At 48.8% G+C, this 12,855-nt stretch overlaps 1 protein-coding gene across 1 annotated transcript; it reads left to right on the plus strand.

The window, feature by feature from the left end:
• The first annotated feature begins 194 nt into the window (after positions 1–194).
• On the plus strand, positions 195–8,277 carry RACK1 (receptor for activated C kinase 1). The gene is made up of 8 exons (XM_006270026.4): positions 195–413; positions 1,922–2,093; positions 3,091–3,238; positions 4,292–4,387; positions 4,840–4,950; positions 6,714–6,854; positions 7,297–7,407; positions 8,150–8,277. The coding sequence occupies exons 1-8, from the start codon at positions 305–307 to the stop codon at positions 8,213–8,215; spliced, it is 954 nt and encodes a 317-aa protein (XP_006270088.2). The 5' UTR covers positions 195–304; the 3' UTR covers positions 8,216–8,277.
• The last annotated feature ends 4,578 nt before the right edge of the window (positions 8,278–12,855 follow it).

Consider the following 12,855-nt stretch of genomic DNA (forward strand, 5'->3'; position numbering starts at 1 on the left):
TCGCCATGACAAACCCCAGCGCCTCCGCAAGGGCGCCGCCATCTTGGCTCCTGCTTGCGGAAGCCACCATGTTGGCTGGCGGGCGCCTCTCCTTCCCGCCTTCTGAGTGACGGCGGCCGGCGGCAGCCATCTTGCCGTACGGCGCGACGCGACGCGAAGCTTATTTCCGTTTCCGGCCGACGTCCCGACTTCCTTTCTCTCTGGGCCGCTGCCTGAGCGAGTGCAGGGTCCGGCCCGCGGCCGCCGCCGAATCCGCCGCCATCCTCCCTCCCCCGCGCGCTGAGCCCGCCGTGCCGCTGCCGCCATGACGGAGCAGATGACCCTGCGCGGCACCCTGAAGGGCCACAATGGCTGGGTGACGCAGATCGCCACCACCCCGCAGTTCCCGGACATGATCTTGTCCGCCTCGCGCGGTGAGAGCGGCGCCGGGGGTGGGGGCGGGGCAGACCAATGCACCCGCTTGGGGGGGGGGGCAACCTGCAGCGGGTGGCATAAAGGGCTGTGGCTGACACCATCGTGGTGGCAGCTGCGGGGGTGGGAAAGTCCACCTCGCTGCTTGGTTGGGGGCTAGGCAGAGACCAACCCTGCAGTGGGGGTGGGGAACCAGGCAGAGGGAGATACCATTTTGCTGGTGGGGGGAGGGTGGGATGTGCCATTGGGGATGCTGGGTCTGCAGCCACGTGGAGGGGTGGGATGGGGGATGGATCACTGAGGGGCCAGGACACAGGGCTGCACCATTTGCTTCAGCATTGTGCAAATGTGGCTGCAGCTGGAGGGGATTGGGGCCCTTAGGCCTGGGAGGGGTTGGGGCAGCAGAACCTGGTGCCCGAGACGAAGGGGCAGGTGTCCGGGAAGAGCCCCTGGGCAGGGGGCCGGGGAGGTGCGGACCTTGTTCAGGACAAGAAAGTGGAGCTCAGACTTCTGGTTTAATTCCCATCTCTCGTCTGTACCAGGCTGCAGGGCTGGGTGGGCTGCTGGGACTCAGTTTCCCTAGCTATGGGGTGGGGGGTGCTGTTTATTCGTCCAGGAGCTGGAGGTGGGGGGTATTGTGAGGGGAAGCCCCACTAAAAGGTGTTCAGGGGGTGCTACCTGTTGAGGCTCTCTGAGGGTTTTGGGAACTGAAGGTCTTTGCAGGATGGTGGGGCCTGTTAGGCTTTCAATCCCTGAGAGGGGGCAAATCCAGCAGAAAGTGGGGAGGGATCAAAAGGGAGCAGCTTTGGGACCTTCCTAGCCTAGGATCCCTTCCCTACCCTCAGGCTGTCGTGAGTTGGTGGTGCTCTGGGGGCTTGCACAAATTCCTTGTCTGGGGGTGGGGGGTGCTCTCTGCTTGCCCAGGATGAAGTTTCTCTGCTTGCCCAGAGGCCATCAATGCACTGAGGTTCATCCCTGCTAGTATCATGGAGCTGCACACCTCCCGATCCCAGTGATTAGACCTGACGCGTCTGCTGACCCTCTGGGGTCTGATGACAAGTCCTGCAATTATGATGGGATTCTGGGAAGGAGGGTGAGTGGGGCTCCCTGTCAGGGCACATTGTTCAGGAGAAGCCCATAGCTATAAAATAAAAGAGAGGGAATTTGGAGACCTAGTGCTTAGGTGAGCATTGGGGATAAGGGGTTTTGCCGTTTTATGCAGCCCTGTCTCAGAGGAGGGGACAGGTTGGTGCAATGGAAAGGATATTGGGAACCGGACGCATGTTGGTATAATCTAACTTGCCCACGTTTGATGAGACTGGTGATCGACTGTGCCATAGAGGTTGGGACTGGGTAAATGCCACGATTGATTCCAGGGGCTGTTCTCAGGATTGGTATGAAGGGGTTCAGTGGTTGCTGCCCAGTCCAGTCTAGGGGCAGTCTCCAGGCCCCGTGCTCTTTTGCTGTGGTAGGGAGACGCAGCTAATTCCTTTTTGCTTCTCCTGCACAGACAAGACCATCATCATGTGGAAGCTGACCAGGGATGAGACCAACTATGGGATCCCACAGCGTGCCCTGCGTGGCCACTCACACTTTGTCAGCGATGTGGTCATCTCCTCTGATGGGCAGTTTGCCCTCTCTGGCTCCTGGGATGGCACCTTGCGCCTCTGGGACCTTACCACGTGAGTGACAGGAAGAAGAACAGGGCAGGGTGGCTTCCTTGGCAGAAACAGAGTCTGCGGGGCAGAGAACATGGCGAAAGAACACAGTAGAACAGACAGGGAATAGGATACCCCTGGGGGTGATGCTGAGATTTTCCCCGCTTCTAACTTCCTTGGCCTGTTTGCTCTGCAGATCACAGCCCTCCTTCCCATCCCACTGCACTGATGCACTGTGGAGTAGTACTGGCTGCCCATTTTGAAGTCCACAGACCAGTTACAAAAAAGCAACCAGGGATATAGCAAGGGTTGGCAGTTTAAAGAGGGGAGATCCTTATCCCTGTGTGCCCCACATTTTCAATTCCAGGTCAAGCATTCTTTGTCCTGTGCACTTTTTAATCTTAAGACTTCAGAAATGTTTGGTTTCGGAGTACGGGTCACCAGCCTGAAACAGCTACTTCTAGGAAATGGCTAGCTCAGCTTTTAAGACTGCAGAAAGCTGGTAATCCAGATAGTTTTGTTCATTCCTTTTCCCTTCTAGTCCCAATGATTAAACCTGACACAAGTCTGCTGACTCTCTGGAGTCTGACGACATGTCCTGCAATTATGATGGGACAGGAAGGGAGATAGGGAGCTTTATGGTCTTTCCTGCTGGTCATGTCCTTTATTTTCCTTGTTCCACCTATTTTTTTGCATGATACACCTCCCATCCTCTTTTATCTACCTGGGCTGTCTCCTCTGCGGGTTCCTGGATTATGCTTCTGCTCTAACATTTCATTTAGTTTGCTTGTTAGGGTCTCCCCCCGCTCCCCTCACCCCACCCAACTCAGAACCTGGCTCATGCTTCTTGGTGACCTTCAACTCCATGAGCCCAACCTCCCCCCACCCCAGTCCTTTTACCACCATGCCTCTTCTGTTGCTCTTTGTGAAGTTTAGTAGGGATTTGGCAGGTGGATGTAGGAGGAGGTGTCCATAGTGACACCAAGAGTGACCCGAATGTTTTTCCTTTTGCCCCCTGCAGAGGTACCACAACCCGGCGATTTGTGGGCCATACCAAGGATGTCCTGAGCGTGGCCTTCTCATCTGACAACCGGCAGATTGTCTCGGGTTCCAGGGACAAGACTATCAAGCTCTGGAACACCCTGGGTGTCTGCAAGTACACAGTTCAGGTGAGGCTTGCAGAGGGTTGCCTGGTGGTTATGTCCTCCCAGTCAGGAAAATAAATTATGAGTCTTCTGCTCCGAACTGTTTCCTCAGATATGCTGGTTGTAGAAACCCACTTGACTGTCCCTTGAGGAATGAAATGGGACTCTGAGCTCTGGCTGGGCCAGCTAGCTCTGTGTGATCTAGGGCCTCTTTGTGAGGTGGGGATTCGTACAGACTGGGTGGAGAAGTTGTGCTCTCGGCACTGTCCAGTAGTCCCACTGAAATGAGCCACATGTGACCTCGGATCCCAAGCATTCTGTGGTACTGGGGGGGGTTACTTGGAAATGTCTCTTCAGTTGGCCTCATGTGTGCCCCTGTTGGGAGCAATTTCTTGTAGTTCAACTCTGCTTTTAGCTAGGTCTCCCAATGCTGTCCTTTCCCAGTCCCAATGATTATATCTGACACATGTCTGCTGACTCCACTGGGGTCTGAGGACACGTCCTGCAATTATGATGGGACAGAGGCAAGCAGGGCCTGGAGCAGAGGGGAATTATGTGGGGAATATCAGGGTTTCTAGGGATTTACTAAACATTGTCCAGAGCAAACCCCAAATTGAACTATGTGGTCATTTTCTAGATGCTTAAATTTGAGATGCTTGTTATTTGCTTTCTTTTTCAATTATATTTACATGGCTTGTGATACCTAAGATGCCTTTACCTTGCTTTTTTAACCTTGCTTGAAAACTGAGCATGAAATGTTTTCAGTCTCTGCTTCATAAAATGCTAGACTCTTCTATAGATTATTGCTATCGCAAAAGACAAATGTATACCTGGCAGCAGTGTGCAAATAGATTAAGTTGGAAGATACACAAGTCCAAGCTTTTGGGTACTGGAGCATGGGGATTGTGGAGCCCATGTTCCAGTTTAGTACGGGGGGAGATTACTGAGCAGGTACTTTAGAACAAGATTCTGAGTGAAGGAAATGCACTTTGCCACATCTCCTTACTCTGACTTGAGCATCCTTCTTCAACCTCTCCCCCGCAAGTCACCTCCTCCTCCCTCTGCTTCTCCTCCCAGGATGAGAGCCACTCAGAGTGGGTGTCCTGTGTACGCTTCTCCCCCAACAGCAGCAATCCCATCATCGTCTCCTGTGGCTGGGACAAGCTGGTGAAGGTGAGTGGTGCTCCTGAGTGCTGGCACTCCTGGGAGCCAGCCCTCCCTGGGTCAGCTTCTCATCTCTCTTGCTTCTCTCTCTCCTAACCGTGCTCAAACATAATGGGGCTTTTCCGAGAGGCAGTCTGGGATATGTGGGGATCCAAGAAGGCACCCATTTGTGGGGAAAGTTAATTTCAGTTTCCCCTTCTAGTCCTGCTGTTTTCTTCTTGGTTGGCGCTAGAAGGGTCCTTGGAGTTTGTGCCTTATCTCCATCACCCTCCTGTATCCTGGAAGCACTGATGTCCTGCCGTATGGATGCATCTTTCTCAGAAGGGGTGGGGCTCTCGCTGCAGTGCTGAGGGGTGTACAAGAGCCTATATATAGATGATAGGGTGGGGGGAGAGACTGGCTGGCTAGAGCTGGTGAGGGTGGTGTTTAATTCTCTCCTTGTTGACCTTCCTTCTCCTCAGGTTTGGAACTTGGCCAACTGCAAACTGAAGACTAATCACATTGGCCACACGGGCTACCTGAACACAGTGACGGTCTCTCCTGATGGCTCCCTCTGCGCTTCTGGTGGCAAGGTATGTCTGCCAGACTATATCCATCTGTAGGGCTTGGTGTGGAGCTGTGAGGTGGGATTGTGGTCCTCTTGGGTCCCGCTGGAACTCAGCTGAGATGAGTGAGGGAGCGCTGGGCAGGCTGATGGAGAACTGCTGAAGGAGCAGCCGAGTTTTGTGCTAGAGATTCTGTTGGAGAAGGTTCTGTGTTACCAGGCTGCATGGGGTTAGTAGTGTCACACCATTAAAGGGACCTGAGCAGTTGTACCAGGAGCAGGATGTCCTGTGTACTTAGCATGTGTTTTCCCAGCCTGTTGGCAATGGGATGAGCTGTGACGAAGCATTTTATTAGCCTTCTGACTGCACTTCCATGAGGAAACCCAGAGGCTGTTTCTGAGCTCTTCCGCTCAGCTGCTTCTTCAAATCCTGCTCTGATGGGAGGCAGTTGGGAGTGTGGAGACCACTGCCTGGGTCAGTGTCTACTTGTGAGGTGCTCCTTACATGTGCCGGAATGCTTGGGCTTGGGCTCCATGGTGCTGGATTGCTGATCTCTGCAGGCAAAGGATCTTAACTGCTCAAGGCCTGTTGTTCTCCATGATGCCATAGCCAGGCATGCTGCATGGCTTTGGTTTCTCCCTGGCTCCACAGCCAGTATTCCAGCTGTGACTTGGCTGTAGCTCTGGGCTTCTGCATGCTCAAGTATTCTGTCCTATTCAGTCCAAGAAATCTCCCAGGCTTTCTTGAAGGAGAGATCATTACTGTTTGTATTGGAGCAGTGATCAATGGGGACTTTTCTATAAATATAGGGTTGCACAGAGGCAATGAAAAGAGGTGATCATGCTTTAGAAAGCCCAGGGTGTAAATAGAGAAAGCCAAGGGAAGGTGATTGGTGCTGCACAATCAGCTGGGGAGCTGGAGAGTTAGTCTTTATTATAAGCCTAGACCTAAAGGTTATCCCTGTTGCTGAGGTTGATTAACACCAAAGGCAACATAAGAGTTGGTGGCAAGATAGCAAATTGGACACTGTTGGCTCAAGTTTCACGCCATTAGAGCATCCTTTTTCTCCCACACACCCTCATCCTCTTCTCATTTGTTGCAATATCCTCCTTTTGCCCTCCCAAACACACAGGTGACTTTCCTTATATCCCTGTCTGTACTGCTTGTGGATTCTGCACTTGATAATGTCTGGTTCAGGTCCTTGGTCACTCCCCTTCAAAGCCATGCAGACTTCCTGTTGGGTTATCCTCTTTCCCCTTGGCCCATCTACCACTGCTCCCTTCACTTGATCCTTCACCTGATTCTCACTCAGCCTGTAGGACCATTCCCTGATGCAGTCTGCAAGGCCTCTGCCCCCACCCACAGAAATACTTGTTATCTCTACCTGGGAGGAATCATCCTCATCACTCTTTGGGCCCCAGTCATGACTCTGTTGCACCAGGCACTGTCCAGAAATGGGATGGTGGGGAGAATGGCTTCTTGTGTTTGTATCTGACTTGCCTGTTTCCTTCTCACTTCTGGGGTCTTGCATGCTGGAACTGTCTTTTGGTGTTTAGAAAGCACTGGGCATATGATGTACATTAATGGAACCATAAATTAACACCTTGAAGTGAGGTCCTGCAGTAGCCAATGGAACAGGTTTCATTTTTGCCCTCAGCGTGCATCTTGCCCAGCCCATACAGCTGCCTGCTTGAAGCCCTGGGTGAATGTAGGGCCATGTCTGCGTTTGGAAGGCTGTGGAATCAGGGATCCTCCTCCAGCTCTGACATGAATCTCTTTTCCACCCCCAGGATGGCCAGGCCATGCTGTGGGACCTGAACGAGGGCAAGCACTTGTACACGCTGGATGGTGGAGACATCATCAACGCCCTGTGCTTCAGCCCCAACCGCTACTGGCTCTGTGCCGCCACTGGCCCCAGCATCAAGATCTGGGTGAGTGGGGGTCTCCATAGAGGTCATACCCTGAGGCAGTCACCTGTACATGGGACACAGGATCTGGGTTTCCTATATGGACTCACTGCTGGGAGTCACATTCTGAATGAAAGGTTAGGTTTCCATGCGAGACATAACCTCCTCGTGTGGATTAGCCCTGTCTGCTGGTCCCTGCTCCCTTTTGGGCCATGGGGCAGGATTGTTCCCTGGTATCTGAGCTTTCAGGGCCTCGCTGTGATGAAACACTTCATGCCATCTGACTGCATCCATGCGGAAACCCAGAGGCTGTTTCTGAGCCATCAGTGAAAATCTTGGCTGCTCCTTGTGAGTTGAGTGCCAGGAGGCCCTCTCTCTCTCTCTCCCAGTTCACAGAGGTGCAGTCTGCAGTTGTGTTGTGGTGTCCCATCTGACTTGCCCTTTGGTCTCTTTCCTGCCAATCCAGGATCTGGAGGGGAAGATCATTGTGGATGAGTTGAAACAAGAGGTGATCAGCACCAGCAGCAAAGCAGAGCCTCCCCAGTGCACCTCCCTGGCCTGGTCTGCAGATGGGCAGGTAAAACCAAGCTTGGGGAAGCATGCACCTGGTTCTTCTACATCCTGCCCTCCTCAAGACAGGGTTATTGGGAACCTTGCTGGCCTATAGGGTCTTAAAGGGTTAGGGCCATAATACCTATCTAGAGCTGGGGACAGTACAGGTGCATGGGTCTTGCAGGTGGGTGACTCAGTATGGAGAACAGGCTATGTTCAGTTCCTCTTGGGGGTTGAGGACCTGCCCTGGTTAAGTCCTGCTCAGTTCTGTCCATAGGAAGGGCTGCAGGGAAGACCCTGGAAGCCTTTTCCCATTTCACACCTGGCCTCAGGTGCGTCAAGGAGGCAGTTTGCTATACCTTCCCTTCTCTGTGGCACTGATGTTTGATCAGCAAGAGGCCTGATACCTCCTGTATACCCTCTCTGTCTCCTAGCAAGAGAGGTGGCCTTTTCAGAGTTCAGCAAGAAATTCAACCCTCCCAGCTTTTGTGACCTGAAGTCTCCTGACTCTTACACAGGAGACATGAACCCCTTCTCCCAGCCTCCTACTGCATGCAGCTGCCATTTCTGATCCATTGATTGTTTTGGAAACTGACGTTGGTAAAGGGAGGCACCTTTGAACCTTCCCTCAGTCTCCCAAGCTTGGACCCCTACCCCCTCCATTAGACAGTGTCTATCCAGCAGCTGGAAGCATGATCTGACTGGGAACAACTCCCAAGCCCATGCTTGGTTCTGTGTTACTGATCTGACTTCTCTTTCTTCCCCAGACCCTGTTTGCTGGCTACACAGATAACCTGGTCCGTGTGTGGCAGGTCACCATTGGCACCAGATAAGTGTGGCCTCAGGACTCGGACATCTTTTGTGTAAAGAAATCCATTAAAAGTGCTTTATTGAAGTTTTCGCTGGTTGGTGTCATCTTTGCTGTACAGGTCCTGAATAACTGCAGCAGAGGAGGCAAAAAGAGAGGAGAGTTAGGTCAGTGGTTAAGACACTAGCCTGAGATTTGGGAGAGATCTGGGCTTGATTCCTGCTCTGCCTCAGACTTACTGCATGACCTCAACTTAGCTCAAATGCATGTAGGTGCCAAAACTCACTTTTGTTTCTGTGCCTCAGTTCCTCATCTCCATCACAGCTGTGAGAAGAATAACCACATGAGGTTCATATGGTAGCATGTCTATATTAGGCATCTGCAGTGGTGTTACTGGCTTTGTTGGCACAGTGAGCTAGTGGGGTCTACCAAACACAGGCTTAATAACTGGAGTTATGTTCTCAGCTCTGCCTGCCCTTTTCCCCTTTTTGTCTTGCCAAAACTCAGTAAGCAGCCCTCTGCCCGAAATAATTGCCCAACCCTGTATTAGACTCTGTATCTAAAGGCCTTTTAACATGTGACCTGAACAACCTTCAAGAGTATATTTCCCTTATGGGCCTGTAATCCCCAAACTGGACACTAGAGCGCAGTAAGACACAGTTACTATGAGGCTCCATCTAAACTGCCATTTGATCCTGCTGTCTCAAAAAGGACTCTTCGTGAAATACCAAAGGGGAGGTTTGCATTGCTGAACAACTTTTACTTGATGGCATAAGGTTACTGGTGAGATCTGTGCATCATGATTAATTATGGAGGGCTGGGAGATCTTCATATCTTGCCTTACCTTCCAGGAGTTTACAAAAGATGAAGCAGAAGAACAAATTAGTGTTTGGGTTTTTTTTAATCAGTAAAAGAAAATAAAGTTTGTTAATAACCTGATGTTTGGTAAATTGGAAATTGTTACGTAGCATGATAAACACACTGGAGGGAGTTTAAAATGTGGAGGTTTCAGAGGAGATTGACCATAAGGATCAGGGCAAGGGGAACGTGGAATGACATCTTGGGGATTACACATTAGGAGATGGATCAGAAAGGACACAGAGGCCATGCCTTAAAAGCACTATGGCCATTCTGGGATCCCAAATACAGTTCTGGGAATAACTTTTAGGGCTTGAAGTGGTATAGAAAAGAAGTCAGCTAGTTGTGTCACCCCTTCCCCACTCCCTCTTCATGAAAGCAGGATCAGCCTAATCTAAACTATCCCAGAAAACATTTGACAAAAGTTGCCTTAATGACTAGTGTGATGGGTATCCCCAATCTACCAGACATAGCATTGGAAACCTCAAAAAATGCCCTTGCTCTAAACAGTTTGTTGATCTCCAGATTGATTAAGATAAACAGCAGTCAGATACCTTTGTTCTTTAATAGGAGGATCCACTTAAGTTCTTCATGAACAAGGGTAGGCCAATTCCAGAAGCAACAGTTTTGAGCTAGACCAAACACAGAATCCCCATAGGGAAGTGCCTTAGTTTTATGGCTTTGGTGCACATTTCAGAGCCTTGCTTGGCAATAGCTATTCTGGTTATTTTCCCTAACACAGGCTGACCCTTATCTATCAAGAGATTATGTTTGCCTCTAACAGAAAGAAAAATCCTACTTAATAACCTGTGGTGCAGAAATGTCTACATATTTTTAAAACTAGGACAAAATACTATATGGGCCTTACAGAATTTTTTTGTTAGACTACACAGCAGTGTTGTGTAGAGGTCTCTTCAGGGTAAATGATATGGAGCTCTGGGTCTTAAAAACAGGGCACATTAATTATTGCAGCAAGGGTTAGGTAAATGTATGTTGGTTTTCTGGCTAATGAGCTGTGCAGCATGCTTACAGGAGTGCCTTTAAAACTGCTACTCAGTCTTGGCGACATGCACTGAACACAATTTGATATATTGCAGTCAATAGCAGATGGAGGCTTGGAATGTGGATATACCTGCACTCCGGTGTATTAATATTTCATTAGTACTGAGAAGCCACAACTGAACTCAAGGTTGCATTGTGCTAGTTACCACAAAGCTGCGTAGTTGGAGAGAACAATCCCTGCTCTTCCAAACATGCCATAAACAAGGGATTATCATGGCTGCTTTGCAGCTAGAACCTAGACACAAAGTTATGAAGGGTGAGGGGGCTTAGCTCCATACCATTCCCAGTAAAGTTGTGGGAGCTGCGAGTCACCTGGAGCAAGGATTGTAGTTTTTATATACAGCAAATAGCGTGACAAACTTTGATTAGGCCACCGAGGCAACATTACAGTACTGAGAATACACAAAGTTCAGGTAACACAAGACTTTAAAAAGAATACGAGGTGGGTTCTTTTTTCACCTGTTCTCCAGTATTGTAAGGGCTTAGCACTCATGTTTTAAGCTTTTCTCTGCAGCCAGCAATAAAATGAGTCTCATTTGATCACATGCATTCAGGAGCTGAGATTTCAAGAAATCGGGTTGGCAATATCGCCACTGGCTCTTGCTGAGCACCTGAAAATCCCAAGCTCTGGTTTGCCTGAGATCAAATTGCTAGCAAGTGACAGAAGCAAGAATTATACCCACATCTTACATTTTCTAAGCCCCCTTGGCACCAGGAGTATCTCTTCTGAAAACAGCACCCTGCTTCACAACATCAGCAAAATGGAAGAGATCAGCCTAGGCTTAAATCCTACTGAGTTCAGGAGGCTGAAGTACATTCTTAAATGCTTTTCTGAGTGGAGGATGAGATCAGAGTTAGAAGCAGGGAAGAGTTGGGAGAGTAGTTCCTGGTGCAAGGCACATTTGGTCCCTAGAGAGGCCCAGAGAGCAGTGTTACAGCAGACCCTTTTCTCCTGTCATTAGTCCAAAAATGAACCTTTTCACTGCTACCACCAAAATGACAAATTATTTATCAAATGGTCTTTTTTTTACTAAAGGACAATTGTTAATTACCTTAACAAATGTCATTTGTTTTCTCACATGTAACACACACACCACATAATCAGCTCCCCACCCGGCCTCTCAAATTGGGGGGTGTGTATTAAGCAAGGAAGCTGATTTTTTGCCCAGGAAAGCAGCTCCCTGGTTTGATTTCCTGCTCAGTGCAGCAGCTGTGGTATCACTGAGGGGGTCAGTTGTTTTAATGGCACATTGTTCTTCACTCTATAGGTGCTAATACACTCTCCTTGTTAAGCATAGTCTCTCTTTTTTTTTTTTTTTTTTAAATGATCTTAACGTTTCACTGATCAAGCTAACCTTCCTTATGCAATGTTGTGGTCTGCTCTCAGTTCCTGGTTTATTTCACAGCTTCTTTAGCTCTTTTTAGTCATTGATCCACCCATGAAGAGCAGTCTCTAGCAGCAGCTAGTAATTCATCAGTCAGCTGAAGATTAGATTCCTTGCCTGCTCTATACAGCCATAATTCTGGAAAGAAACTTTTTTTCTTAATTTGGCCTTTCAAAAACAAGGCACCTATTATATTTGGAGGCATGCTGCATGCAAGAAAACATGGTACACTGCAATTTAAAAATAGATATCTGTTTTATCACAGAATTCAGGTTCAGAGAAAAGTGATGGGAGCACGGGAACAAGATTTCTGGTCTCGCTTCAAAAAAAAAACAAAAAACACATTAGTGGAAGGACCATGCTAAAAAATATATAGAATAATCAAGATGAGAGAAAAAATTCTCATCTCTTCTCTGCCTTGCAATACAAAAACAAAGGGTCCATTCAAAGATGAGAGGTTTTTAAAAAAAAAAAAAAATCCAAAGCAAACCCCTTTTCACCCAACAGTTAATTGGATGATGGAACTTGTTACCACAAGATGTTCTTGAAGCTAAGAATTTAGCTAGATTCAAAGAAAGAACAGGGACCCCATCTTGGTCTGACCTGCTCGGGGCCTTAGCAAAAGGCAGGCCCCCTTTAGCGACTCAGGATGACGGCGTCACAAGAAGTATGCCTAAAAGTTAGTCACTGTGGTCTGAAGTAGATACCTTATATTACTCCTAAACTATACATGCCTTTTGCCTAGAAATCAACCCTCCAAAACGGGTGCACGTCTTAAGTGGGGAAACTTAATTTTCTTACTGGAATAGAAACAGAGAGACACTATCATAACATGGCAGCCAGCTTCTTTCTCAGCCAGCAAGCAAGCGAGGTGGCTTTTCAGAGACGCTTTTAGCTTGCCGGATGAGAGAGAAGCTAGCATTTATTTCACAACACCATGTAAAAGCCAGTGATTGACCATGACAATGGAAATGCATCATTCTGCCTTCCAAAACCAAGGCGAGTGGTTTGGTTTGCAGCGTACAAAAAAATGTGGTGCATTAACCATTTCTGAAGGACTTTGTTGTGGAATAGGATCATGCTAAACTCACTTGGGTCCTAAAAGGTAGAACAGGATCTGGCCCTAGATGTTTGTGGAGAGAAGAATTAATTGATTAATTAACCAGAGTAAGAGCTAGTTGATATAGCAGATTTTAGTAGGGATATTAAAATCCCTAACTTTAGTTACTGCAGAATAGGATGACACTTAGGAGGAAAAGTTTCGCTTACACATGTCTGCTCCTACACTTCTAGTCCATTGCTTAAAGCATGTGGTGCTGGCTGCTGTGAGATGGCCCAAGAGGGAACTTGGTTGGTTCAA

Source organism: Alligator mississippiensis, chromosome 11 (assembly GCF_030867095.1).
Source record: "Alligator mississippiensis isolate rAllMis1 chromosome 11, rAllMis1, whole genome shotgun sequence".
Lineage (NCBI taxonomy): Eukaryota > Metazoa > Chordata > Crocodylia > Alligatoridae > Alligator > Alligator mississippiensis.